This window comes from Pseudophryne corroboree, chromosome 1 (assembly GCF_028390025.1).
Source record: "Pseudophryne corroboree isolate aPseCor3 chromosome 1, aPseCor3.hap2, whole genome shotgun sequence".
NCBI lineage: Eukaryota > Metazoa > Chordata > Amphibia > Anura > Myobatrachidae > Pseudophryne > Pseudophryne corroboree.
Genome location: NC_086444.1, coordinates 873310487 through 873336021, shown reverse-complemented (window position 1 = coordinate 873336021; position 25535 = coordinate 873310487). Strand labels below are relative to the sequence as shown.

The 25535-nt window shown below is 46.8% G+C and overlaps 1 protein-coding gene across 1 annotated transcript in view; it reads left to right on the top strand.

Annotated features, from left to right (window-relative positions):
- B4GALT1 (beta-1,4-galactosyltransferase 1) overlaps positions 1 to 21251 on the top strand; it is a 219353-nt gene extending 198102 nt beyond the window's left edge. The window contains exon 6 of the mRNA XM_063920061.1: positions 19823 to 21251. Within this exon, the coding sequence (XP_063776131.1) occupies positions 19823 to 19910 (88 nt within the window). The 3' untranslated portion in view covers positions 19911 to 21251. The remainder of the gene's footprint in view (positions 1 to 19822) is intronic.
- The last annotated feature ends 4284 nt before the right edge of the window (positions 21252 to 25535 follow it).

Below are 25535 nucleotides of genomic sequence, written 5' to 3'. Positions count from 1 at the left end.
ATCTAGCTCTGCAGCAGCCCTGCTCAGATCCTTGATTCCCCACAACAGCAGACCTGATCACTCCCTTCCCAAACACTGCCCTCATACCGGCACTATGGAGATGGAGGGTGCCCTGTGACATGAGTGGCAATGCCCCACAGTGTGACCCAAACCACCATTGAATTGAACCCCAGCAGCTCCCTGGTTTTGTACCTGCACCATGGGACCTGTACCTCAGCAGCTCCCCGCTCCAGGCCCCGCCTCCTTCACCCAGTCATTGTCCTTGTACCTGCACAGTGGGACCCGGACCTCAGCAGCTCCAGGCTCCGCCGCCTTCCCCAGCCATTGCCCTTGCACCCGCATGCATTATGGGATCCGGACCCCAGCAGTTCTACCCAGGCCCCACCTCCTTCCCCCAGTCTCACAGACCTCGCATGTACAGTATGTACCCACACCATGGGATCCGGCACCCAAGCCATTAGCACTCTTCTCCAGGCCCCGCCTCCTTTCCCCAGTCACTGCCCTTGTACCCCCACCATGGGATACAGCAGCAGCAACTCCGGCCTAGCAGCGACTTGGAAATGAGGGACGCCCAGTGACATGAGTGGCGCTGCCCAGCAGTGTGGCCCAGGCCCCAGGATCAGCAGCTTCCAGCCCCGGTGAGTGTCCCCAACTCCTGCACAGTATCTGTATCTCTCCCTCAGTTGTCTCTCACTCTAAATCCCTTTTTCTGTCAGTGTCCTTTAGTCCCCCTCTCTCTGAATCCGTTTTTTTTTTTACTAAGTCTCTCAATCTCTCAGCTCCCTTTTCTGTAAGTCCCTATATTTTCCAGTCCACCCCGTCTCCACCTCTCTTTGAGCTCCCCCAATGTCTCCTCTTCTTCCTCAGCCCCCTGTCTGAATCTTTTCTTTTTTCCTCAGTGTATTCACTTCTGTCTCCGCCCCCTTTCTCTGAGTCCCTATTTTTTTCAACTGCCTCCACCTTTCCTCAACCCGTCTCTGTTAGTCCTTATTTTTTTCACAGTGTATTCAACTCTCTCATCCCTCTTTGAGTCACTATTTTTCCTCAGTGCCTCTAAATCTCATAGCTAATTTTCTCTGTCACAAGTTGTCCACTGTGTCTCTCTGCTAACTTTCTGTGTCTCAACCTCTCTCTCAATTCCCCCGCTCTCTCAGTTATCCACTCAGCTCAGTGTATCCACCTCATCCCTCTTTTTCTATGATTCCCTATTTGTCTCAGTATCTCAACCACTCCCTCAACCCCCCTCAGTCCCTATTATTTTCCTCTGTCCTTTCACCACTCACTCAGCCCCACCTTTCTGTGTCTAAATCACTATTTTTCCATCAGTGTCTCCACCACTCCCTCAGTCCTCTTTATCTAAATCACTATTTTTTCTCAGTGTCTCCACCACTCCCTCAGTCCTCTTTATCTAAATCACTATTTTTTCTCAGTGTCTCCAGCTCTTCCTTAGTCGTCCTCTCAGTCCCAATTTTTTGGCAACGTGTCTTCACCTCTCTCTGAGTCCCTTCTACTATACCTCTCATGCTGCGCCCCTTTCTTGCACATTGCTTTCCTACACTATCCCTGACCTTGCTTCCCCTCCCAGTACACACTGCTTTGTTACACTAAGCCTCACCCTGCACCCCATCCCACCACACACTGCTGTCCTTTACTACTCCTCACCCTACACCGCCTCCTTGCACATACTGCTCTCCTACGCTACCCCTCACCCTGCAACCATTCCAGGCACCCACTGCTCTCCTAGACCACCCATCACCCCCACCCAGCACACATTGGTCTACACTACTCCTTCCCCTGCACACCCTCCTTGCACACACTGCTCTAGTGCATTATCCTTCACCCTGCACTCCCTCCTCCCCTTTACCCTGAACCCCCTGCCTGTACGTACTGCTCTCCTAAACTACCCCTCAACCTGCACCCTCTCTCCTCACACTCTGCTCTCCTACACCACCCCTCACACTGCACCTGACCCGCACACACACACAGACTGCTCTACTACAATAATCCGCACCTCCTCCTCCCGACAATTACTCCCCCTCCCAGCACACAATGCTTTCTTACACTTCCCCTCACCCTACACCCCATCCCACCCCACACTCTCCTTTACTACTCCTCACCCTATATACCTCCCTGCACATACTGCTCTCCTACTCCGCCCCTCACCCTGCAAGTCCTAGCTGCACCCACTGCTCTCCTAGGAGTCCTAGACTACCCTTCACAACCACCCAGTTCACATTGCTCTTCTGCACTACTGCTCACTCTGCATTCCCCTCCCCTCACACATTGCTCTTCTACACCAACCCTCACCCTGTAACCAATCTCCACACAGACACTGCTTTCCTACACTACTTCGCTCCACCTCCTCAAAGGCACTGCTATCCTACACTACCCCTTAACCTACACCCCTTCCTGCACACACTGCTCTCTTATGCTACTCCTCACCTTGCACCCCCTCCCCATACACACTGCTCTGCTACACTACCCCTCAACCTGCATACAGTGCTCTCCTACACTACATTGCTTTCCTATACTTCCCCTCACCTTGCACTTCCACGCCTACACTGTGATAATGTCGATATTATCTTAGACCGAAAAGCTATACCTCTAGATACACTATTACCGTGGAGCCGCTATGGCCGCTAAACTGAATACACGTGCTACGCACTTTGTATGCTATTTGCGTACAGAGTCCTGCACGTGGTACGCACTTGGCGTACACACGCCGCGCTGAGTGTACAGAGTACACACAGCGAGCGCGCACACAATTGATAACCTTTAAACCTTGTTAATGATACAATGTAATGATATGCTTACACTTTAAACCCTTAACAGCGAAGTGCTGTAATGATGTAATACCTTTAAACATTAAGTAGCGCTGGCGGTACAAAGTACCCGCAGTGCGTACACCTTATCAATGCTTATACACCTTATACAGATTAATACACTATAAAGCCCTTGCAGGAAAGTGAAAACACAACACTGATTTGTAGTTGCAACCACAGGGTTCTAAGGCCACAGTGGATTAATTCCAAAAGGTAAAACAATACAAATCATACACTACAGGCTAACAAGTAAATCTAAACAGAATAATGGCTACAGAGAATGTACATACGTGAGAATGTTCGCAAGCGCAACCCGGCCGGTCCTCCGCTGGTCATACAGATAACGTTCAGAGTCTTCTGACCGGCCAGGCAACAATGGGATTTTTATACACAACATGCATACACAATACAATGGTCACTGTAATCTCATTGTCCATTGGACACAGGGATGTGTCTTTACATTACAGAAGAGGTCATAGGTGGATTTGAAAGGGTGGGCGATGTCTTTCCCCAACTGCTCTTGTGGGTGGTATCCTCTGGATTCCCACCGCATATATAATATACAGTAAATACAGTTAATGTTCATATTCTACTTTTGTACATAACTATACGCAGGAACAAGCGATCTTTCTCTAACCAACACCGGAATGTTACCCTCAAAATACCCTACAGCTGGATACTTTACATCACCTTCCAACCTTTATCTGACCCTTCCTATCATGCAAATCTCTCTGTCCAGGAACTGTTTTATCTATTAATACTCGTTGACATGGTCTAGGGGAACTATATCTAAAATGTACACTATTTGGGTTAAATATGTAATGTTCTAATAACCGTCTATGCGTTCACAAACTCTACCGTAAATGCGCATACCACGCGCTAAGGTGCATGGCCGTGAAAAGCTCCGTTACGCAAATTGCGGACATGTGCACGCACGGCAGACTGAGTGCATGCGCAGCGGGCATGTGCATGGGGGTTAGTACAAGGCATATGCATTACAATATTTTTCGACTTTGACAGTCCACCCTTTGGCAGTCAACAATAACTGCCACTATCTAAACATTAAACAGAAAAATATACAATACAATATCTATAAAATAATTTGATGGTAAGATGAGAGGAGTAGGCGGGAAATGTATGACCTAGTGGGATAGTAAAAGCATGTATGTATGAAATCCATGTCTGAGGGGCATGTATCATCGTGCCGTACATGTTCTAGATAAGCTTCGAGGTATTGCGAAGTATACATTAAATCCTTCTCATCCCGTATTAAGGGTCTGTAAGTGGGCCAACAAACACTACCGAGCTCTCTTCGGCTTCTTGTTCCAACAAATGGGGTGCACATTTAGTTGATGATACATGGAGGGGGAAACACATGTGAATGCTAATATATGTATATATATCACCTGTCGACTATGTGTGTCACTACCTGAAGGTTGTAAAGATGAAGATAAGACACGTATCACAAATACAATCACATAACATTTGTGCAATCGTTCTTAGGTGTTGGTTGAAGTCTTGTCCGGATGGGTGTATCTTTGCTGAAAGTGTTAATCAAAGTCCTTTCTGGATGGATGTATTGTTCATCAAAAGTCTTTTCCGAATGGATGTATTGTTCATCAAAGTCTTTTCCGAATGGATGTATTTTTTTTTGCTTGAGGGAAAACAAAGGAGAAACGGGTGAAAAAAAACGGACCGTGGAATCACGTCTTATCACAACATTGTCTCTATTGATGGGTCATAAATTAAATCAGTTGTTGTAACAATGCCACTGCTCCTCAAACTCATCACTTTGGTACTGCGCTTGCGCCGCGTTAAAATTCGAACACACCTAAATATCAAACCAATCATTATGACAACTCCCAGGATACAAAGGAGAAACTTTCCTACACTCACGATAACATTTTGAGCCCATTCTCCTAAACCTAAGAACCAATTGCGTGGGTTCAACCATGAGACCCAGCCGGTCAGTTCATTACTCACAGCAGTAAGGGTAAGGTTGTGTCTCCTCCGGAACTCCCACTTCAATTGCAAGATATCGTCCATCTTTTGATCTATGACCTCAGTTGGGTTATCAGTGCTGTTTGTAATGTATGTGCAGCACTTCACACCATACTGAGTTGCTAAGGTGATACAGTACCCGCCTGTCACTGCTGTGATATAATTTAGAACCATCCTGTGCTGGATCAGTTCCATTTTGTAAGCTTGCAATTCCCTCCCTGTGTACCTGAAGGTGTCATCATACATCTCGGTGATATTATCTATCAGGTTCGCTAGCGCATGGATATACCTATAATTTATAATTCCTCTGGCGGTACGGGTGATATCTAACGCGAGTAGGAATTGAATCCCGGTGGATTCGTGGATCAAATTAGAGGCTGCGTGCTCTGTCCTATCTATAAGGTGTCTCTTAACGATGTGTTCATAGTGAGTGTGAGTGTAAGGAGCTTGAGCATTGCGGTGAACGTCTTTCATCTTATTATGGGTTATGGTCATAACTTCTGGCAACACTCTTCCAATGTAACACAATCCCTCTGAGTTTGGGGCAAGCCACTTATATGCCTTCCTCCCGCATATGAAATATGCATCATCGGAGAGAACATATGGGACAGAATATGACATTACCATATTGCAAACCTTCCAAGTGAAAAATCCTATCCCTAACTCTCTCATCTGTTCAGTACACGTATCAGGCTGTATGATATGCGCACAGTACCCTGGTGATACTTCTCCAACCCACATGGTCCTACTTCCTAGAGTATACCTGTACCAAAAATACCTTCCACCGTCGGCTAATTGGCATATAAGTTCAGTGTCTACGGGTATTCTGTCGGCTATGTGTGAAAATGCCATGGTTTGGTTATTCCATGTCACTTCCCAATTTCCCAGCTTTTGGGAATTGGAAATGTTGAAACATACTAAGGATCTATCCACATGATATTGGTGAAGCTTCAAACTAGGGGGCCTAGAAATATTAAATTTCTTGTCCACCGGTCTCCCACCCCTTAATTCAAGTACCTCATCTATTGTTAAAGGATACGGTACTAGTCCTGACTTGCTCTGACCTTGAGGTACTTGTGAGCACACCCAGCATTCTGTTTGGTTTAAAACCTTACCCACTAATGAGTGATAATCACTCAATGGATGACGGTCCATGTTGATATTAAGGCTGGACTGACATCTCTGGATGCACCCGTACTCAACTATGTTTTCACAGTTTCTACAAATACAATTTTACTCAGCCAATAACCCTTCAAAGTGCCTCCTAGTTTCTTGACTACCAGATTGTTTTCTGATACTCGCCTTTGTTCGATGGATGTGTTGCTCTTGGAATTCTACAAATCCGTCCTTTCCATCAGAACCCATTCCAGATCCTTTCTCGACCTCTCTGGTACTCTCACCGAAACAGACTGCTCTGGTCAACAACAGGGTCAACAGGAAAACCCGGAATGCAGTCTCTTGGGGTAAGTCCATCTTGCTAAGGGGAGAGAAAATGGAGCAAGGAAGGGGGGAAAAGGAGGGTAATGGGAGATGGAGAAAATAATAAAAAGAAAAAAGAAATTTGGTGCGACAACCGCCTCTGGTCTTGTAGTTCTCTGTGCTCAGGTGCCGTGACAACAATCCTGCCTCTCAACCTTCCTGGAACAGGCACTCCAGTGATACGATTTCCTCTACACTCTGCTCTTTGTCACGGGCTTTCTCTGGGTCAGCGACCTTACAGTGGGACGAGTGGACCCAAGTCTCTCTCTCGGCAACCTTTAATGCTGTCGTGCTGGGCAGTAAGACTTGGTACGGTCCTTCCCACCGGTCAATAAGACAACCTGAGCGTAGAAAATTTAGAATCATTACATAATCCCCAGGTTCAATGTCATGACAATTACTGTTTGGTAGGTCAGGAATCACCAGCTTTAGATTTCTGTTTTGATTTCTCAACTGCTGGCTCATCTTAACCATATATTTTACAGTCACCTCATTATTGCATTTCAAATCATCCTGGGGGTCAATCATTACATGGGGTTGTCGACCAAAAAGAATCTCAAAGGGTGATAGGTTAAGGGGGGACCTGGGAGTGGTTCTGATGCTGTACAATACAAGTGGCAAAGCTTCTGGCCATAACAATCCAGTTTCAGCCATCACTTTGCTCAGCTTGTTCTTAATAGTGCTGTTTACTCTTTCCACTTTCGCACCTGCCTGTGGGCGGTACGGAGTATGCAGCTTACTATTAATTCCCATCAGTTTGCACATTACCTGAAAGACTTCACCTGTAAAATGGGTACCCCTATCGCTTTCAATTATCCTAGGGATACCATATGTGCACACAAATTCCTGCACGATTTTCTTTGCAGTGAACGTAGCAGTATTTGTGGCAGCGGGGAACGCTTCTACCCAATTTGAAAACACGTCAATACAAACTAACACATACTTTAAATTTCTGCAGGGTGGCAACTGTATGAAATCAATTTGTATTACCTGAAAAGGGCCGTCTGTTGGCGGGATATGGGATGGTTCTGTTGGTATTGACTTTCCAATATTCTTCCTCAAGCAGGTAAGACATGTCATTGCTCTCTTACCCTCATGAGAAGAGAATCCTGGCGCACACCAGTAGGCTCTCACCAGCTTACACATACCCTCTTTGCCCAGATGAGTCAGACCGTGTGCCGCCTCAGCTAAGCTTGGAAGATATGCTCTGGGGGCTACTGGCTTACCTTGTCCATCTGTCCAGAGTCCTGAGGACTCCTGGCCATATCCTTTTGACCTCCAGACTGCCTTTTCCTGTGGAGAACACAAATTTTGCATTTCACTTAATTTTTGTGTGTTGACGGTATTGAATACCATCAGTTGTGTGATATCTGTCTGTATGGGGGTGCTGGCTGCTGATTTAGCAGCTTCGGGTCTGCCCGGCTGTTACCAAGTGACACTGGGTCTTGACTGTAAGTGTGGGCTTTGCACTTGATAATGGCCACTCTGTCAGGTTCCTGTATCGCTGTTAGAAGCCTTTTTATATGGGATGCATGCGCTACAGGTGTGCCAGCTGCCGTCATGAAATTTCTAAGGCGCCATAAGGCCCCGAAATCATGCACTAGTCCAAAGGCATACCTAGCATCTGTATAAATATTGGCTGACTTACCCTTAGCCAATTCACACGCTCTGGTTAGGGCGACCAGCTCAGCAACTTGTGCTGAGTGCGGTGGGCCCAGGGGTTCAGCTTCTATGATACCTTTGTCATCTACGACTGCGTATCCAGTACACAAGTCTCCCGAGTCCGTCTGTCTGTGGCAACTACCGTCGGTGTAAAAAGTAAAATCTACGCCTTCCAGTGGGTTGCCACTAATGCCGGGTCTTGCAGTGAAAGTTTGGTTCAGATATTCCATACAATCATGTGTGTCAGTGTCTGTACTAAATCCTCCTTCACCATCACTCTCATCCTCCACCCTTTGTGCCTGTCCAGGCATACCCGGGAGGTAAGTTGCAGGATTTAGTGCGCTGCATCTCTTTATGGCGATGTTTACAGGTGCCATTAGTGCTAATTCCCACCTTGTAAACCGTGCTGATGAGACATGTCTGGTTTGGGCAGAGTTCAGTAAGGCTGATACTGCATGAGGTGTATGGATGGTTGTGTCCCAACACTACATCTTCGCTTTTACTCACTAGCAATGCTATCGCTGCAACACTTCGCAAGCATGTGGGGAGAGACCGTGCTACGGTGTCCAACTGTGCACTGTAGTCAGCTACCGGCCTGCTGGCATCACCATGTCTCTGAGTTAGGACACCTGCCGCACACCCAGCACTTTCCGTACCGTACAACTCAAAAGGTTTCCCATAATCTGGCATGCCTAATGCAGGTGCCTGTGATAGGCATTGTTTAAGTCTCTCAAATGCCAGTTCGGACTCATCTGTGTGAGAGATCCGATCTGGTTTGTTCGAGGAGACCATTTCCTGCAAAGGTAAAGCCAGTATGGAGAACCCTGGGATCCAGTTTCGGCAGTACCCACACATTCCAAGGAAAGTGCGGATCTGCTGCTGGGTTTGTGGCAGAGTCATGTCGCGAATTGCCTGTATTCTATCAGCGGTAAGGTGTCTCAGTCCTTGTGTCAAGTAATGTCCCAAATATTTCACCTTGGTCTGGCACAACTGTAACTTATCCTTTGAAACCTTGTGTCCCGTATTAGAAAGGTGAAACAGAAGCTGTTTCGTGTCTTTCAAGGATGCTTCAAGTGAATCTGAACACAGCAGTAAGTCATCTACATGCTGTATTAATACTGATCCGCTCTCAGGTTGAAAGGATTGTAAACAGTCATGCAAAGCCTGGGAGAATATACTTGGGCTGTCAATGAAACCTTGGGGGAGACGAGTCCAGGTGTACTGTACTCCTCTGTATGTAAATGCAAACAAATATTGGCTGTCAGGGTGCAGAGGGACCGAAAAGAAAGCGGAACAGAGGTCAATGACAGTGAAAAATTTCGCAGTAGGGGGAATTTGCATGAGGATGACAGCTGGATTTGGCACTACGGGGAATTGGCTCTCAACTATCTTGTTTATCCCCCTTAGATCCTGCACTAGCCTGTAACCCCTCCCCCCACTCTTTTTCACAGGGAAGATGGGACTATTGACAGTGCTGGACGTCCTAACTAGGATGCCCTGTTGTAGCAAGCGCTGTATGACTGGGTACACTCCTAATTCCACCTCTGGCTTCCGAGGATACTGTGGGATTTTTGGAGCTATCCTACCATCTTTTACTTGCACAACTACAGAAGCTACATTTGCCATCAATCCAGTGTCTTGTCCATCTTTGGTCCAGAGGGATTCCGGTATCTGGGAGATCATTTCCTCTACCTTGGATGGACACCTGTCTATAACAGCAGAGTGTGACATTAACCTTTGTGGGGTGTCTAACATATCCTGCACTTCCTGAACGTGATTCTCGGGTATATCTAAGAAGACACCCTCAGGAGTACAATATGACACACCCCATCTTGCACAATAAATCTCCCAAGTAGATTAATCGGAGCCGATGCAGCTAGCAAAAAAGAATGCTTGGTCTGCAAAGGCCCTATCGTAAACTCTGCTGGTCTACTTAAGGGATAGTGTTGCACTACTCCTGTTACCCCCATTGCTGAAATTGTTTTACCCGTGGTTTTCATACCTACCGTTGAATTTAACACTGACCTGGCCACCCCTGTATCTACAAGGAAAGGTAGTGATCTACCAGCTACGTCAACTGTAACCTCGGGTTCATTTCCAAGGCTAGCAATCAAATTCACTGGCTGCAAACTACAGGTGTGGCCTAACCCCTATTGTATGTTGTGACCCTCCCGCAGCGCGCTGGCAGCTACAATATGTGAGGGGGGTAGCTGAGAATTTCCAGAGGTCTGCCAGTCCTTCCTAGGTGGGTACCTCCTTGTTTCCCCTGCATGTGGCTCATAATTCCTCCTATGCGGTCCCTGATCCCAATTACGTGTGTTATGCTGTGAGTCATGTTCTGGTCTAGGGGGTCGATATACGTTGCTTTTATAATTACAGTTCCGTGAGTAATGTCCTTCCCTCTGGCAATTATAACATTTTACTACATACGACTTACCATCAGGGGTCTGGGGTTTAGGCTGATGTGGCTTCGTTGTCAGGGCTTTGATACTTACGGTCATCAGCTTATCCCCCTGTGATTCCCTGTGCTTAATGATGTTCCGATCGTGCTCGATAGCGGACTCTCTTAATGCAACCACCGAAATACCTCTCCAGTTAGGTTGAGTGGTTTGTACCCTTGTTCTCAACGTTTCTTTCAAGCCGTCCATTAATACGGACACAGCTACCTCTCTATGATGTACATTTTCCTTAATGTCCTCGACCCTTGTGTATCTAGCCATTTCCTGCAGTGCTCGATGGAAATATTCAGAAGCAGCTTCACCTTCTTTTTGTCTTATAGAAAAGATTTTATTCCACTTGACAACAGTAGGGAAATATACTCCTAACTGCAGATTGATCTGTCGTACATTCTCCTGAGTGTATTCATCAGTGAGAGGTACCTCTGCGTCTAATGTGTGTGTGTGTGTGTGTGTGTGTGTGTGTGTGTGTATATATATATATATATATGTATGTGTGTATGTATGTGTGTATATATATATATATGTGTATGTATGTGTGTGTGTGTGTATGTATGTGTGTATGTGTATATATATATATATATATATATATATATATATATATAAAAAATTTTTATTGTGCCCTGGATTTACATTTTTAATTTTCATGACAGAACATACTTTCTTGTGCTTACAGTGCATCCCTCATGTAGTGTGTGGCCAGCGGGTACTGAATTAGACCAGTACTGTGTGCTGACTTTTTAAAGTTGCATACCCACGGTGCGATTCTGCCTAAAGCCCGATTTTGGCTTTGCGAGTTCCCTTGAACTCCCTGGACGCCCAGAACCACCAATTTTGACTATACACACGGTGCAATTTGGCTATGTACAATTTTGAATATACTAGAAACTAGACTGTACACTTTCTAGTCAAAATTGACCTGCTTGCACAGTGTATTTTTTTTCTTGCAATACCGGCCCTGCAGGCGCGCGCATCGGCATGTAAGCTGTATACACACAGTGCGATATGTACTATGTTTTCTACTGATGTGGACTATATAGTCCATATAGGTAGTTAAAGTTGCACCGTGTATATGCATCTTTATGGTGATTGATCTCATAACCCTTTATTTAGGGTGATGACATCGCTGCGGCTTCCTACTCCTTCCCCCACTGCTCTTCTCCAGTACACTCAGGCTTTGCTATATGCCTGGCCCAGCACACAACGGCGTCAGTATATAATTAGTCAATCTGACACATTGTAATGCTGCCGGCCCCGTCATTGGGGTGGGCCCTAGCGCAACGCACCAGCTACACTGCTGCTGATCTGAAGGATACTTAATTCTGCCTTTAAACACATGGGAATAGCAGTTTCCGCATATTTTTAGGGCAGAAGTGGTTAAAAAAAAATATGCTCCATAGTGAGAATATATTATAGCTAAACTCCATATTAATGATCACTTTAGGATTTTTTTGGTAGGGTGCTGATTACGGAGGACACATTTAAATTTTGAAGTGCATAATTTTGGTGTCAACGCATTGCTACAACTGTGGTGTACTATGAATTGTGGGTAATACTGTATGGTACAGTATTTATGGGGTGCAGTCACGATATCAACAATGACAATGTAAACATTGTTGAATGTCAACATGGAACTTGTTGACATTACAAAATGTTGGCATATGAAAAGTCAACCTTCCGAAGAACGCCAACATTAGGGTTAGGCTGCGGGGGTAGGATTAGGGCTAGTAACTCACCAATGGAGTTCTGCATCGGCTGACACCCTGCTGGACCAGTGGACACCTCTGGAGCCGCCAGACCAGGTAAGGAGATTGCTGAACCACTGGGAATGTTATGTTGACATTCTAATCATGTCAACAGGATAAATACCACCATAACATACCAAACCCATGTTTATTTTAATTTTTACCATACATCACCAAAATCCCTTTAATACCCTTCAGTTCTCACCAATTGCCATCAGACCATTCCACATTCTCTTGCCCAACAGTCATGCCAATTCAGGGGGTATAATTTTCCATGCATATCATCAGACCACAATTGATACCCTGTAATACATCACAACTTAACTGGATTTGACCTCTGTGCCGTATTCCATCACAGAAGGAGGAGAAAAAACTGGCCACCAGAGCGGGGATATGCAGACTGCCGGAACGGGGAAGCAGCAGTGGGATCAGCAAAAGTTTATGCAGAGGCACGGGCTCTCTGCTGCATTCAGAAATGCATTGGGCACACCCACTCCAGTTCCCGTGGCCCCCCCGCAAGAGTCCTCCTATTGATTCCAATCTCCTTTTCTCCTGTCACTAATCTAGCCACTGCCAGAGACTCCGCCTCTGGGTGCCATCCAGCACAAGGTCTATCCGGCAAAACCGTATTCTGCTTGCTCACAGTGAGATTACATCTGCCTAATCTCTCCATCTCTTTGGGGCTGCGACCCCACCTACCTACATCAGTGTGCTGATACTGCTTTGGGGGTCCAGGAATGAATGGAGGCAGGTGACAGCCGTGCTCAGCATCAGGGAGTGTCCACAGCAACGCTGATTATCCAGTGTGACACTAAAAAGGCAAGATGGGCAGTGCAGGCATAGCTGTGTTACAACATAACGTTTATTGGTATCTACAAAATAGTAATATAGCACAAAATACAAGACAGGACAGAGTGAACAAAACAGAAAAACACCAGAAACACATAAAATGGACATGTATGTTAAATATTCTGCCCCTCTTATTGTAGCATCGTACATAAGTATTTACATTCCATAATCCACGTACATAATTTGAAATCCACGGACAACCCATCAAATTTATTACATGTGTGACAATCTCGGTGAGTTTTATAGATCACATACTACTACAAATAAAAATACATTATATTGCATATGTATGTAACGTACAGTAGCTGTTGCTCAGTTATAGCTGTTTGTGCAATAAAGCTTTTCAGCCTGAACATCCACAGAAGTAGTTCTATACAGGTATAACTTAGAAGAATGGGGGTAATTCTGAGTTGATCGCAGCAACAAGTTTGTTAGCAGTTGGGCAAAACCATGTGCACTGCAGGGCAGGCAGATATAACATGTGCAGAGAGAGATTTGGGTGGGTTATTTCGTTTCTGTGCAGGGTAAATACTGGCTGCTTTATTTTCTCTGACGTCCTAGTGGATGCTGGGAACTCCGTAAGGACCATGGGGAATAGCGGGCTCCGCAGGAGACTGGGCACTCTAAAGAATGATTTAGTACTATCTGGTGTGCACTGGCTCCTCCCCCTATGCCCCTCCTCCAGACCTCAGTTAGAATCTGTGCCCGGACAGAGCTGGGTGTTTTTAGTGAGCTCTCCTGAGCTTGCTAATAAGAAAGTATTTTAGTTAGTTTTTTTATTTTCAGAGAGCTTCTGCTGGCAACAGACTCTCTGCTACGTGGGACTGAGGGGAGAGAAGCAAACCTACTAACTGCGGCTAGGTTGCGCTTCTTAGGCTACTGGACACCATTAGCTCCAGAGGGATCGAACACAGGACCTGACCTTGTCGTCCGTTCCCGGAGCCGCGCCGCCGTCCCCCTCGCAGAGCCAGAAGACAGAAGCCGGCAGAAGCGGAGAAGACATCGAAATCGGCGGCAGAAGACTCCTGTCTTCACATGAGGTAGCGCACAGCACTGCAGGTGTGCGCCATTGCGCCCACACTAACCCACACACTCCGGTCACTGTAGGGTGCAGGGCGCAGGGGGGGGCGCCCTGGGCAGCAATTGATACCTCCTGGCGAATGCTGCATATAAACAGTGGCACACTGTTATATGTATGAGCCCCCGCCATTTATTTTACAAGAGATCGCGGGACAGAAGCCCGCCGCTGAGGGGGCGGGGCCTTCTTCCTCAGCACTCACCAGCGCCATTTTCCTTCCACAGCTCCGCTGAGAGGAAGCTCCCCAGGCTCTCCCCTGCAGAATCACGGTATAAAGGAGAAAAAGAGAGGGGGGCACATAAATTTAGGCGCATAAATCATATTACAGCAGCTACTGGGTAAACACTAAGTTACTGTGTAATCCCTGGGTTATATAGCGCTGGGGTGTGTGCTGGCAAACTCTCTCTCTGTCTCTCCAAAAGGCCTTGTGGGGGTCCTGTCCTCATTTAGAGCTTCCCCTGTGTGTGTGTGGTGTGTCGGTACGCGTGTGTCGACATGTTTGACGAAGAGGGCTATGTGGAGGCAGAGCAAGTGCAGTTGACTGACGTGTCGCCGCCGACGGTGCCAACACCTGATTGGATGGATATGTGGAAGGTGTTAAATGATAATGTAAACTCCTTACATAAAAGGTTGGATAAAGCTGATACCTTGGGACAGTCAGGGTCTCAACCCATGCCTGATCCTACAGCGCAGAGGCCCTCAGGGTCTCAAAAGCGCCCACTATCCAATATGGTTGACACAGATGTCGACACGGATTCTGACTCCAGTGTCGACGACGATGATGCAAAATTGCAACCAAAAATGACAAAAGCTATACGTTACATGATTATAGCGATGAAGGATATTTTACACATATCAGAGGTAAACCCTGTCCCTGACCAGAGGGTTTATATGTATGGGGAGAACAAGCAAGAGGTGACTTTTCCCCCTTCACATGAGTTTAATGAGTTATGTGAAAGAGCGCGGGATTCCCCAGATAAGAAAGTCCTGATTTCCAAAAGGTTACTTATGGCGTACCCTTTCCCGCCAGAGGACAGGGTGCGCTGGGAATCCTCCCCTAGGGTAGATAAAGCTCTGACACGCTTATCTAAGAAGGTGGCCCTGCCGTCGCAGGATACGGCCACCCTGAAGGATCCTGCGGATAGAAAGCAGGAAAGTATCCTGAAATCTGTTTATACACATTCAGGGACTCTACTGAGGCCGGCAATTGCGTCGGCGTGGATGTGTAGTGCTGTAGCAGCGTGGACAGATAATCTGTCTGAGGAAATGGATACCTTGGACAGGGATACCATTATGCTGACCCTGGGGCATATAAAAGACACTGTCCTATATATGAGGGATGCCCAGAGGGACATTTGCCTACTGGGCTCTAGAATTAATGCAATGTCAATTTCTGCCAGGAGGGTCCTGTGGACTCGGCAGTGGACAGGTGATGCCGACTCCGAAAAACACATGGAGGTGTTACCTTACAAGGGTGAGGAATTGTTTGGGGACGGTCTCTCGGACCTGGTTTCCACAGCTACTGCAGGGAAGTCAAACTTTTTGCCATATATTCCCTCACAGCCTAAGAAAGCACCGTATTACCAAATGCAGTCCTTTCGCGCACAAAGAAGCAAGAAGGTCAGAGGTGCTTCCTTTCTTGCTAGAGGCAGGGGTAGAGGAAAAAAGCTGCACCTTACAGCTAGTTCCCAGGAACAGAAGTCCTCCCCGACTTCCACTAAATCCACCGCATGACGCTGGGGCTCCACAGGTGGAACCAGGAGCGGTGGGGGCGCGTCTCCGACATTTCAGCCACCAGTGGGTTCGCTCACAGGTGGATCCCTGGGCCATACAGATTGTGTCTCAGGGATACAAGCTGGAATTCGAGGTGATGCCCCCTCAACGTTACCCAAAATCGGCCCTGCCAGCTTCCCCCATAGAAAGGGAAGTAGTGGTAGCGGCAATTCACAAGCTATTTCTCCAGCAGGTGGTGGTAAAGGTTCCCCTTATTCAACAGGGAATGGGATACTATTCCACAATGTTTGTGGTACCGAAACCGGACGGTTCGGTCAGACATATATTAAATTTAAAGTCCCTGAACATTTATCTGAAAAGATTCAAGTTCAAAATGGAATCGCTCAGAGCGGTCATTGCAAGCCTGGAAGAGGGGGCTTTTATGGTGTCTCTGGACATCAAAGATGCTTACTTGCATGTCCCCATTTATCCGCCTCATCAGGAGTACCTCAGATTTGTGGTACAGGACTGTCATTACCAATTCCAGACGTTGCCGTTTGGTCTGTCCACGGCACCGAGAATATTTACCAAGGTAATGGCAGAAATGATGGTGATCCTGAGAAAGCAAGGAGTCACAGTTATCCCATACTTGGACGATCTCCTCATAAAGGCGAGATCGAGGGAGCAGTTGCAGATCAGCGTAGCGCACTCACAGGAAGTGTTGCAACAGCATGGCTGGGTTCTGAATATCCCAAAGTCGCAGCTGATTCCTACGACGCGTCTGCCCTTTCTGGGCATGATTCTGGACACAGACCAGAAGAAGGTGTTTCTCCCGACGGAGAAGGCTCAAGAGCTTGTGACTCTAGTCAGAGACCTCTTAAAACCGAAACAGGTGTCGGTGCATCACTGCACGTGAGTCCTGGGAAAGATGGTGGCATCGTACGAAGCCATTCCCTTCGGCTGGTTCCATGCAAGGACCTTTCAATGGGATCTGTTGGACAAATGGTCCGGATCGCATCTTCTGATGCATCGGCTGATCACCCTGTCCCCCAGGGCCAGGGTGTCTCTTCTGTGGTGGCTACAGAGTGCTCAACTTCTCGAGGGCCGCAGATTCGGCATACAGGACTGGGTCCTGGTGACCACGGATGCGAGCCTCCGAGGGTGGGGGGCAGTCACTCAGGGAAGAAACTTCCAAGGGTTGTGGTCAAGTCAGGAAACTTGTCTGCACATAAATATCCTGGAACTAAGGGCCATATTCAACGCCCTGAGTCAAGCGGAGCCCCTGCTTCGCAACCAACCGGTGCTGATTCAGTCAGATAACATCACCGCGGTGGCTCATGTAAACCGCCAGGGCGGCACAAGAAGCAGAGTCGCGATGGCGGAAGCCACCAGGATTCTTCGGTGGGCGGAGAATCACGTACAAGCACTGTCAGCAGTGTTCATTCCGGGAGTGGACAACTGGGAAGCAGACTTCCTCAGCAGACACGACCTCCACCCGGGAGAGTGGGGACTTCATCAAGAAGTCTTCATTCAGATTACAAATCGATGGGAACTGCCACAGGTAGACATGATGGCGTCCCGTCTCAACAAAAAGCTGCAACGGTATTGCGCCAGGTCAAGAGACCCTCAGGCGATAGCTGTGGACGCCCTGGTAACACCGTGGGTGTTCCAGTCGGTCTATGTGTTCCCTCCTCTTCCTCTTATACCCAAGGTACTGAGAATCGTAAGAAGAAGAGGAGTGAGAACAATACTCATTGTTCCGGATTGGCCAAAAAGACCTTGGTACCCGGAATTGCAAGAAATGCTCACAGAGGCCCATGGCCTCTGCCTCTCAGACAGGACCTGTTGCAACAGGGACCCTGCCTGTTCCAAGACTTACCGTGGCTGCGTTTGACGGCATGGCGGTTGAACGCCGGATCCTAGCGGAAAAAGTAATTCCGGAGGAAGTTATTCCTATGCTGATAAAGGCTAGGAAGGACGTGACAGCAAAGCATTATCACCGCATATGGCGAAAATATGTTGCTTGGTGTGAGGCCAGGAAGGCCCCTACAGAGGAATTCCAACTGGGCAGATTTCTGCACTTTCTACACTCGGGAGTGACTATGGGCTTGAAGTTGGGATCCATAAAGGTCCAGATTTCAGCCCTATCCATTTTCTTTCAAAAGGAACTGGCGTCTCTTCCTGAAGTTCAGACGTTTGTTAAGGGAGTGCTGCATATTCAGCCCCCTTTTGTGCCACCAGTGGCACCTTGGGATCTCAATGTGGTGTTGGGTTTCCTAAAATCCCACTGGTTTGAACCACTTAAGACCGTGGAGCTAAAGTATCTCACGTGGAAGGTGGTCATACTATTGGGATTAGCTTCGGCTAGGCGTGTGTCAGAATTGGCGGCTTTGTCATGTAAAAGCCCCTATCTGGTTTTTCATATGGACAGGGCAGAGTTGCGGACTCGTCCCCAATTTCTGCCGAAGGTGGTGTCATCTTTTCATTTGAACCAACCTATTGTAGTGCCTGCGGCTACTCGTGACTTGGAGGATTCCAGGTTACTAGATGTAGTCAGGGCTTTGAAGATTTATGTAGCCCGAACGGCTGGAGTCCGGAAAACTGACTCGCTGTTTATCCTATATGCCCCCAACAAGTTGGGTGCTCCTGCTTCAAAGCAAACCGTTGCCCACTGGATCTGTAACACGATTCAGCAGGCTCATTCTGCGGCTGGATTGCCGCATCCAAAATCAGTAAAAGCCCATTCCACAAGGAAGGTGGGCTCTTCTTGGGCGGCTGCCCAAGGGGTCTCGGCATTACAGCTTTGCCGAGCTGCTACTTGGTCGGGTTCGAACACATTTGCAAAATTCTACAAGTTTGATACCCTGGCAGAGGAGGACCTTGAGTTTGCCCATTCGGTGCTGCAGAGTCATCCGCACTCTCCCGCCCGTTTGGGAGCTTTGGTATAATCCCCATGGTCCTTACGGAGTTCCCAGCATCCACTAGGATGTCAGAGAAAATAAGATTTTACTTACCGGTAAATCTATTTCTCGTAGTCCGTAGTGGATGCTGGGCGCCCGTCCCAAGTGCGGACTTTCTGCAATACGTGTACATAGTTGCTTAATAATGGGTTATGTTATGTTGGCATCCATTGTTGATGCCCTGTTGTTGTTCATACTGTTGACTGGATAAGTGTATCACAGGTTATACGGTGTGATTGGTGTGGCTGGTATGAGTCTTACCCGAGATTCCAAAATACTTTCTTTATAATGTCTGCTCTTCCGGGCACAGTTTCCTTAACTGAGGTCTGGAGGAGGGGCATAGGGGGGGGAGCCAGTGCACACCAGATAGTACTAAATCTTTCTTTAGAGTGCCCAGTCTCCTGCGGAGCCCGCTATTCCCCATGGTCCTTACGGAGTTCCCAGCATCCACTACGGACTACGAGAAATAGATTTACCGGTAAGTAAAATCTTATTTTTACACTGCAGTTTAGATTTCAGTTTGAATACACCCCACCCAAATATAACTCTCTCTGCACATGTTATATCTGTCCCCCCCTGCAGTGCACATGGTTGTGCCCATCTGCTAACAAATGTGCTGCTGCGATCAAGTCAGAATTAGTCCCAATATATATGTATCTGAATCCACGGGAGTTTTATGCATGATCTCCAGAGTTGTACTACACGGATACAATGTGTCCTGGAATAATCCACCATTGCATTCTCTTGCATAGAATTTGAAACAATTTAAACAGAGTGTGTGACAATATTTGTTTCTTAACACAAATAATCAAGAGAGAAGTTTTCTTGGTAAAGCAATTATATCACATACAAAATGAGGTATATCCCTGGGTGAAAAATATGTTATATATTTCATTTTCTCAGTTAGGTAGATGGAAGGTAATTATAGGACAATTACACAAATGCTGAATTTGTCATTTAAGCGTCAGTCTGCTACCTTAGTCCACTCTTGAATAATTGAAAAAATATTTTTTGGGAATCCCCAAAATGTAAAAATGTCGAATCTCTTTTTTTTCAGATCACCAATAGGAGAAGTCAGGGGACGGTCTCAAGTCATTTCAACAACTACAGGAACAATTCTCTATTCCTGCAAGAGATTTATATAAATATTTACAATGAAGGCACTGGGTGACATCTAATTCATCCCATACTCAACCTATCTCTTCACCACCAACATACTGTATATATAATGTCTAAACTCTATCATGACAGAAGGGTGGAATATCTATGTGGTATGGAACTATTCTATCCCCTATTGAAGATAACAGACTCTCAATACAAACCAAGTGGGAGTCAGACCTCCAATTTTCCGTATCAGATTGGATTGGACTAAAATATTTACAAACATTTTTAAAATGTCCAAATGTCTTAATCATTCCGAAATTATGTTTAAATGAATACATGGTATCATACTCCTGATATACATATTCTATGCAGTTTGTCACAAGGTCTCTAAATTTTGTTGGAGAAATTGTGGGACAGAAGGCACCCCGATTCATATATTTTGGACTTATCCTGTAAGTTCAGCATTTGTGTAATTGTCCTTTAATTACCTTCTATCCACCTAGTTGAGAAAGTTAAACATGTAACATAGTTTCCACCCCAGGATATACCTTATTTTGTATGTGATATAATTGCTTTACCAAGAAAACATTGATTATTTGTGCTAAGAAACAAATATTGGGTCATGCGCTTTGTTTAAATTGTTTCAAATTCTATGCAAAAGGAATGCAATGGTGGATTATTCCTGGACACATTGTATCCGTGTAGTACAACTCTGAAGATCATCCATAAAACTCCTGTGGATTCAGACACAGTATAGTCTTCTAAGTTATACCTGCATAGAACTACGTGTGGATGTTCAGGCTGAAAAGCTTTATTGTACAAACCGCTATAACTGAGCAACAGCAACTGTACATTAGATACAGAGGCAATATAATTTGTTTTTATTGTAGTCATTTGCGATCTATAAAACTCATTGAGATTGTCACACATGCAATATATCTTATCGCTTGTCTGTGGATTTCAAATTATGTACATGGATTATGGAATGTAAATACTCATGTACGATGCAACAATAATACCGCTTTCACCTCACACAAATAACCTGGTATCGACCCGGTATATTCACAGTATAGGGAGAGGCGGCGCGGAGATGATCTCATCTCGCAGCGCCGCTTCCGCACCCGCCCCCGATGCCGCCTCTGTCCCCGCCCCTGAGGGCAACCCGCTCGGCATATGAAAATGGTCGAATGCCGGGTCGCACCCGGGAAGGACCCGTTTTTATTTCCCCGATGCGACCTGGCATTTGCGATGTGAATGTGGTATAAGAGGGGCAGAATTTATGGGCATAACTTGAATGTCTATCATACGTGCCCATTTTATGTGTTTATTGTGTTTTTCTGTGTTGTTCATTCTGTCCGGTCTTGTATTTTGTGCAATATTACTATTTTATGGATAACAATAAACATTATGTTTTAACACAGCTATGGTTTGGCAATAAATGACAAGCCAGGCACAATATATAATATTAGTGCTGGGCAACAATTGCAATTTTTAAAATTGCAATTAATCGCATTGTAATGCACAAGATTAAATAATGAATTCAAAAGTAGTGTATTGCGCACTTTTAGAGAGAAAGAGAGAGAAAGATACACACACATACATACAGCATGTAAGAATTCTATAGTGCAAAACTGGATCAGGCTGTGTAGTGCACGAATAAGGAGCACAGACTGTGTAGTGTATGGCTGGGGAGCACAGACTGTGTAGTGCAAAACCAGGGCCGCAACTAGGGGGGGGGGGCTAAGGGGGACATGCGCTCTGGGTGCAGAATTTGAAGGGGCACTGAGGAGTTACACAGGAATAGGGTTTTTGTTTTTTTAAAACGGCAGTGCTTTACTGCTCCAGTGAGACACCAGACAACTCCCAGGGCAGTGTCTCTGGCCCACCTGTCTGCCCGCAGCTGGCACAGACGCTGTGCGGGTGAGCTCCAGTACTGGGGATCACTCCTATGCTGGCTACTGTCTTAAACTCTCTTCTATGCCATGCAGTGCTGCGACTAGCATGCGTTGCACCGTGCAAGTTATAGAAGAGAGCTGTTGGTGCTGTGTTTTTCAGCAGTCTATGATCCTGGCTGCCTGCCCAGCAACCACCGATGATAAGCTGCCGCCTACACACAATTAAGAGGACACGCTGCCCCACGCTTTTGCTTGTTCACAGGAGAAGTCACTGATGTTACAGAAATCAAAGGCTCACTTTGCTAGCTACAGATGGAGCCACGCTAGTCGTGGCTCCATCTGTGACTAGGCGTGCCCACACGGGTGCGTCTATTGCCAAGCCTGTCCCTGTCCGGCCGGGTGCCCGCAACGTTGACGCGCCCCATTCACTTGAATGGAGAGCGTCTCCATCCGCAGGCCCGGACAAAGACACTCTGAATGGCAGTGTCTCTGTACACTCCTGGCGTGACTAGGCGGACAGATTGCCTAGACACGCCGGGAGTGCACTTTGCGATGGAAACACCTCAGATGAGCGCAGCTCCATCTGTATCCACTTGACAGTGGAAACTAAGAGCCTGGACAACCTCCAACTCTCATCGAGTATCACTACAGCAGCTTTGTGGTGAGTTTAAAGACATACTTTATTATCGGCACTGTACTTCCAGTTAGCAGTGTCAACCTCCGCTTTGCCTCCCAGATGGGGGGATTTGGTGTAGCTTATAGGGGGATGTAGTGTAGGGATATGGGTGGTCATTCCGAGTTGTTCGCTCAGTATTTTTTTTTCGCATCGCAGCGATTTTCCGCTAACTGCGCATGCGCAATGTTCGCACTGCGACTGCGCCAAGTAAATTTGCTATGCAGTTAGGTATTTTACTCACGGCATTACGAGGTTTTTTCTTCGTTCTGGTGATCGTAATGTGATTGACAGGAAGTGGGTGTTTCTGGGCGGAAACAGGCCGTTTTATGGGAGTGTTTGAAAAAACGCTACCGTTTCTGGGAAAAACGCGGGAGTGGCTGGAGAAACGGAGGAGTGTCTGTGCGAACGCTGGGTGTGTTTGTGACGTCAAACCAGGAACGACAAGCACTGAACTGATCGCACTGGAAGAGTAAGTCTCGAGCTACTCAGAAACTGCACAGAGAAGTCTTTTCGCAATATTGCGAATCTTTCGTTCGTAATTTTGATAAGCTAAGATACACTCCCAGTAGGCGGCGGCTTAGCGTGTGCAAAGCTGCTAAAAGCAGCTTGCGAGCGAACAACTCGGAATGAAGGCCATAATGTACTATATAGTGTATGTAGTGTAGTGCATAAGGGCATGTAGTGTAGTGATGTAGTTCAGCGTGTAGGGGATATAGTATAGTGATGTAGTGCAGTGATGAAGTGTTATGACATAAGGCCTAATTCAAATCTGATTGCAGCAGCAAATTTGTTAGCAGTTGGGAAAAACCATGTGCACTGCAGGGGAGGCAGATATAACATGTGCAGAAAGAGTTAGATTTGGGTGGGGTGTGTTCAAACTGAAATCTAAATTGCAGTATAAAAATAAAGCAGTCAGTATTTACCCTGCACAGAAACAAAATAACTCACCCAAATCTAACTCTGCAAATGTAATATCTGCCCCACCTGCAGTGCAGATGGTTTTGCCCAATTGATAACAACTTTGCTGCTACGATCAGATCTGAATTTCCCCCATAGTGCAGTGATATTGTGCAATCTATGAGGACACTCAGGGGGGCATGTAGTGGAACATGCTGCTCAGGGGACATGTGATGCTTAGGGCATTTAGGGCACACAGGGGAATATTATCCAATAGTATCCACTTTTTTCAAAATGTTTGATAATCTGATTATTTTAGTCTGACAGGGTTTGTTTGTTTGTTTGTTTGTTTTTGTTTGTTTGTTTGTTTGTTTTTGGGGAGGGGCGGCAAATTACTGCCTTGCCCCAGGTGACAAAAATCCTAGTTTCGGCCCTGGCATAACTGGGGAGCACAGGCTGTGTATAGTGCATGAATAGGGAGCACAGGCTGTGTAGTGCATGAATAGGGAGCACAGGCTGCATAGTGCATTAATAGGGAGCATACGATGCGTAGTGCATAAATAGGAAACACCGGCTACGTAGTGCATGAATAGGGAGCACAGGCTGTGTATGTATAGTGCATGAATAGGGAGCACAGGCGGTGTATAGTGCATGAATAGGGAGCACAGGCTGTGTATAGTGCATGAATAGGGAGCACAGGCTGTGTATAGTGCATGAATAGGGAGCACAGGCTGTGTATCCTGCATGAATAGGGAGCACAGGCTGTGTAGTGTATGGCTGGGGAGCACAGGCTGTGTATCCTGCATGAACAGGGAGCACAGGCTGTGTAGTGTATGGCTGGGGAGCACAGGCTGTGTATCCTACATGAACAGGGAGCACAGGCTGTGTAGTGTATGGCTGGGGAGCACAGACTGTGTATAGTGCATGAATAGGGAGCACAGGCTGTGTATCCTGCATGAATAGGGAGCAGAGGCTGTGTAGTGTATGGCTGGGGAGCACAGGCTGTGTATCCTGCATGAATAGGGAGCACAGGCTGTGTAGTGTATGGCTGGGGAGCACAGGCTGTGTATAGTGCATGAATAGGGAGCACAGGCTGTGTAGTGTATGGCTGGGGAGCACAGACTGTGTATAGTGCATGAATAGGGAGCACAGGCTGTGTAGTGTATGGCTGGGGAGCACAGGCTGTGTATCCTGCATGAATAGGGAGCACAGGCTGTGTAGTGTATGGCTGGGGAGCACAGGCTGTGTATAGTGCATGAATTGGGAGCACAGGCTGTGTAGTGTATGGCTGGGGAGCACAGACTGTGTATAGTGCATGAATAGGGAGCACAGGCTGTGTAGTGTATGGCTGGGTAGCACAGGCTGTGTATCCTGCATGAATAGGGAGCACAGGCTGTGTAGTGTATGGCTGGGGAGCACAGGCTGTGTATCCTGCATCAATAGGGAGCACAGGCTGTGTAGTGTATGGCTGGGGAGCACAGACTGTGTATAGTGCATGAATAGGGAGCACAGGCTGTGTAGTGTATGGCTGGGTAGCACAGGCTGTGTATCCTGCATGAATAGGGAGCACAGGCTGTGTAGTGTATGGCTGGGGAGCACAGGCTGTGTATCCTGCATGAATAGGGAGCACAGGCTGTGTAGTGTATGGCTGGGGAGCACAGACTGTGTATAGTGCATGAATAGGGAGCACAGGCTGCATAGTGCATTAATAGGGAGCATACGCTGCGTAGTGCATAAATAGGAAACACCGGCTATGTAGTGCATGAATAGGGAGCACAGGCTGTGTATGTATAGTGCATGAATAGGGAGCACAGGCTGTGTATAGTGCATGAATAGGGAGCACAGGCTGTGTATAGTGCATGAATAGGGAGCACAGGCTGTGTATCCTGCATGAATAGGGAGCACAGGCTGTGTAGTGTATGGCTGGGGAGCACAGGCTGTGTATCCTGCATGAACAGGGAGCACAGGCTGTGTAGTGTATGGCTGGGGAGCACAGACTGTATAGTGCATGAATAGGGAGCACAGGCTGTGTATCCTGCATGAATAGGGAGCACAGGCTGTGTAGTGTATGGCTGGGGAGCACAGGGTGTGTATCCTGCATGAATAGGGAGCACAGGCTGTGTAGTGTATGGCTGGGGAGCACAGGCTGTGTATAGTGCATGAATAGGGAGCACAGGCTGTGTAGTGTATGGCTGGGG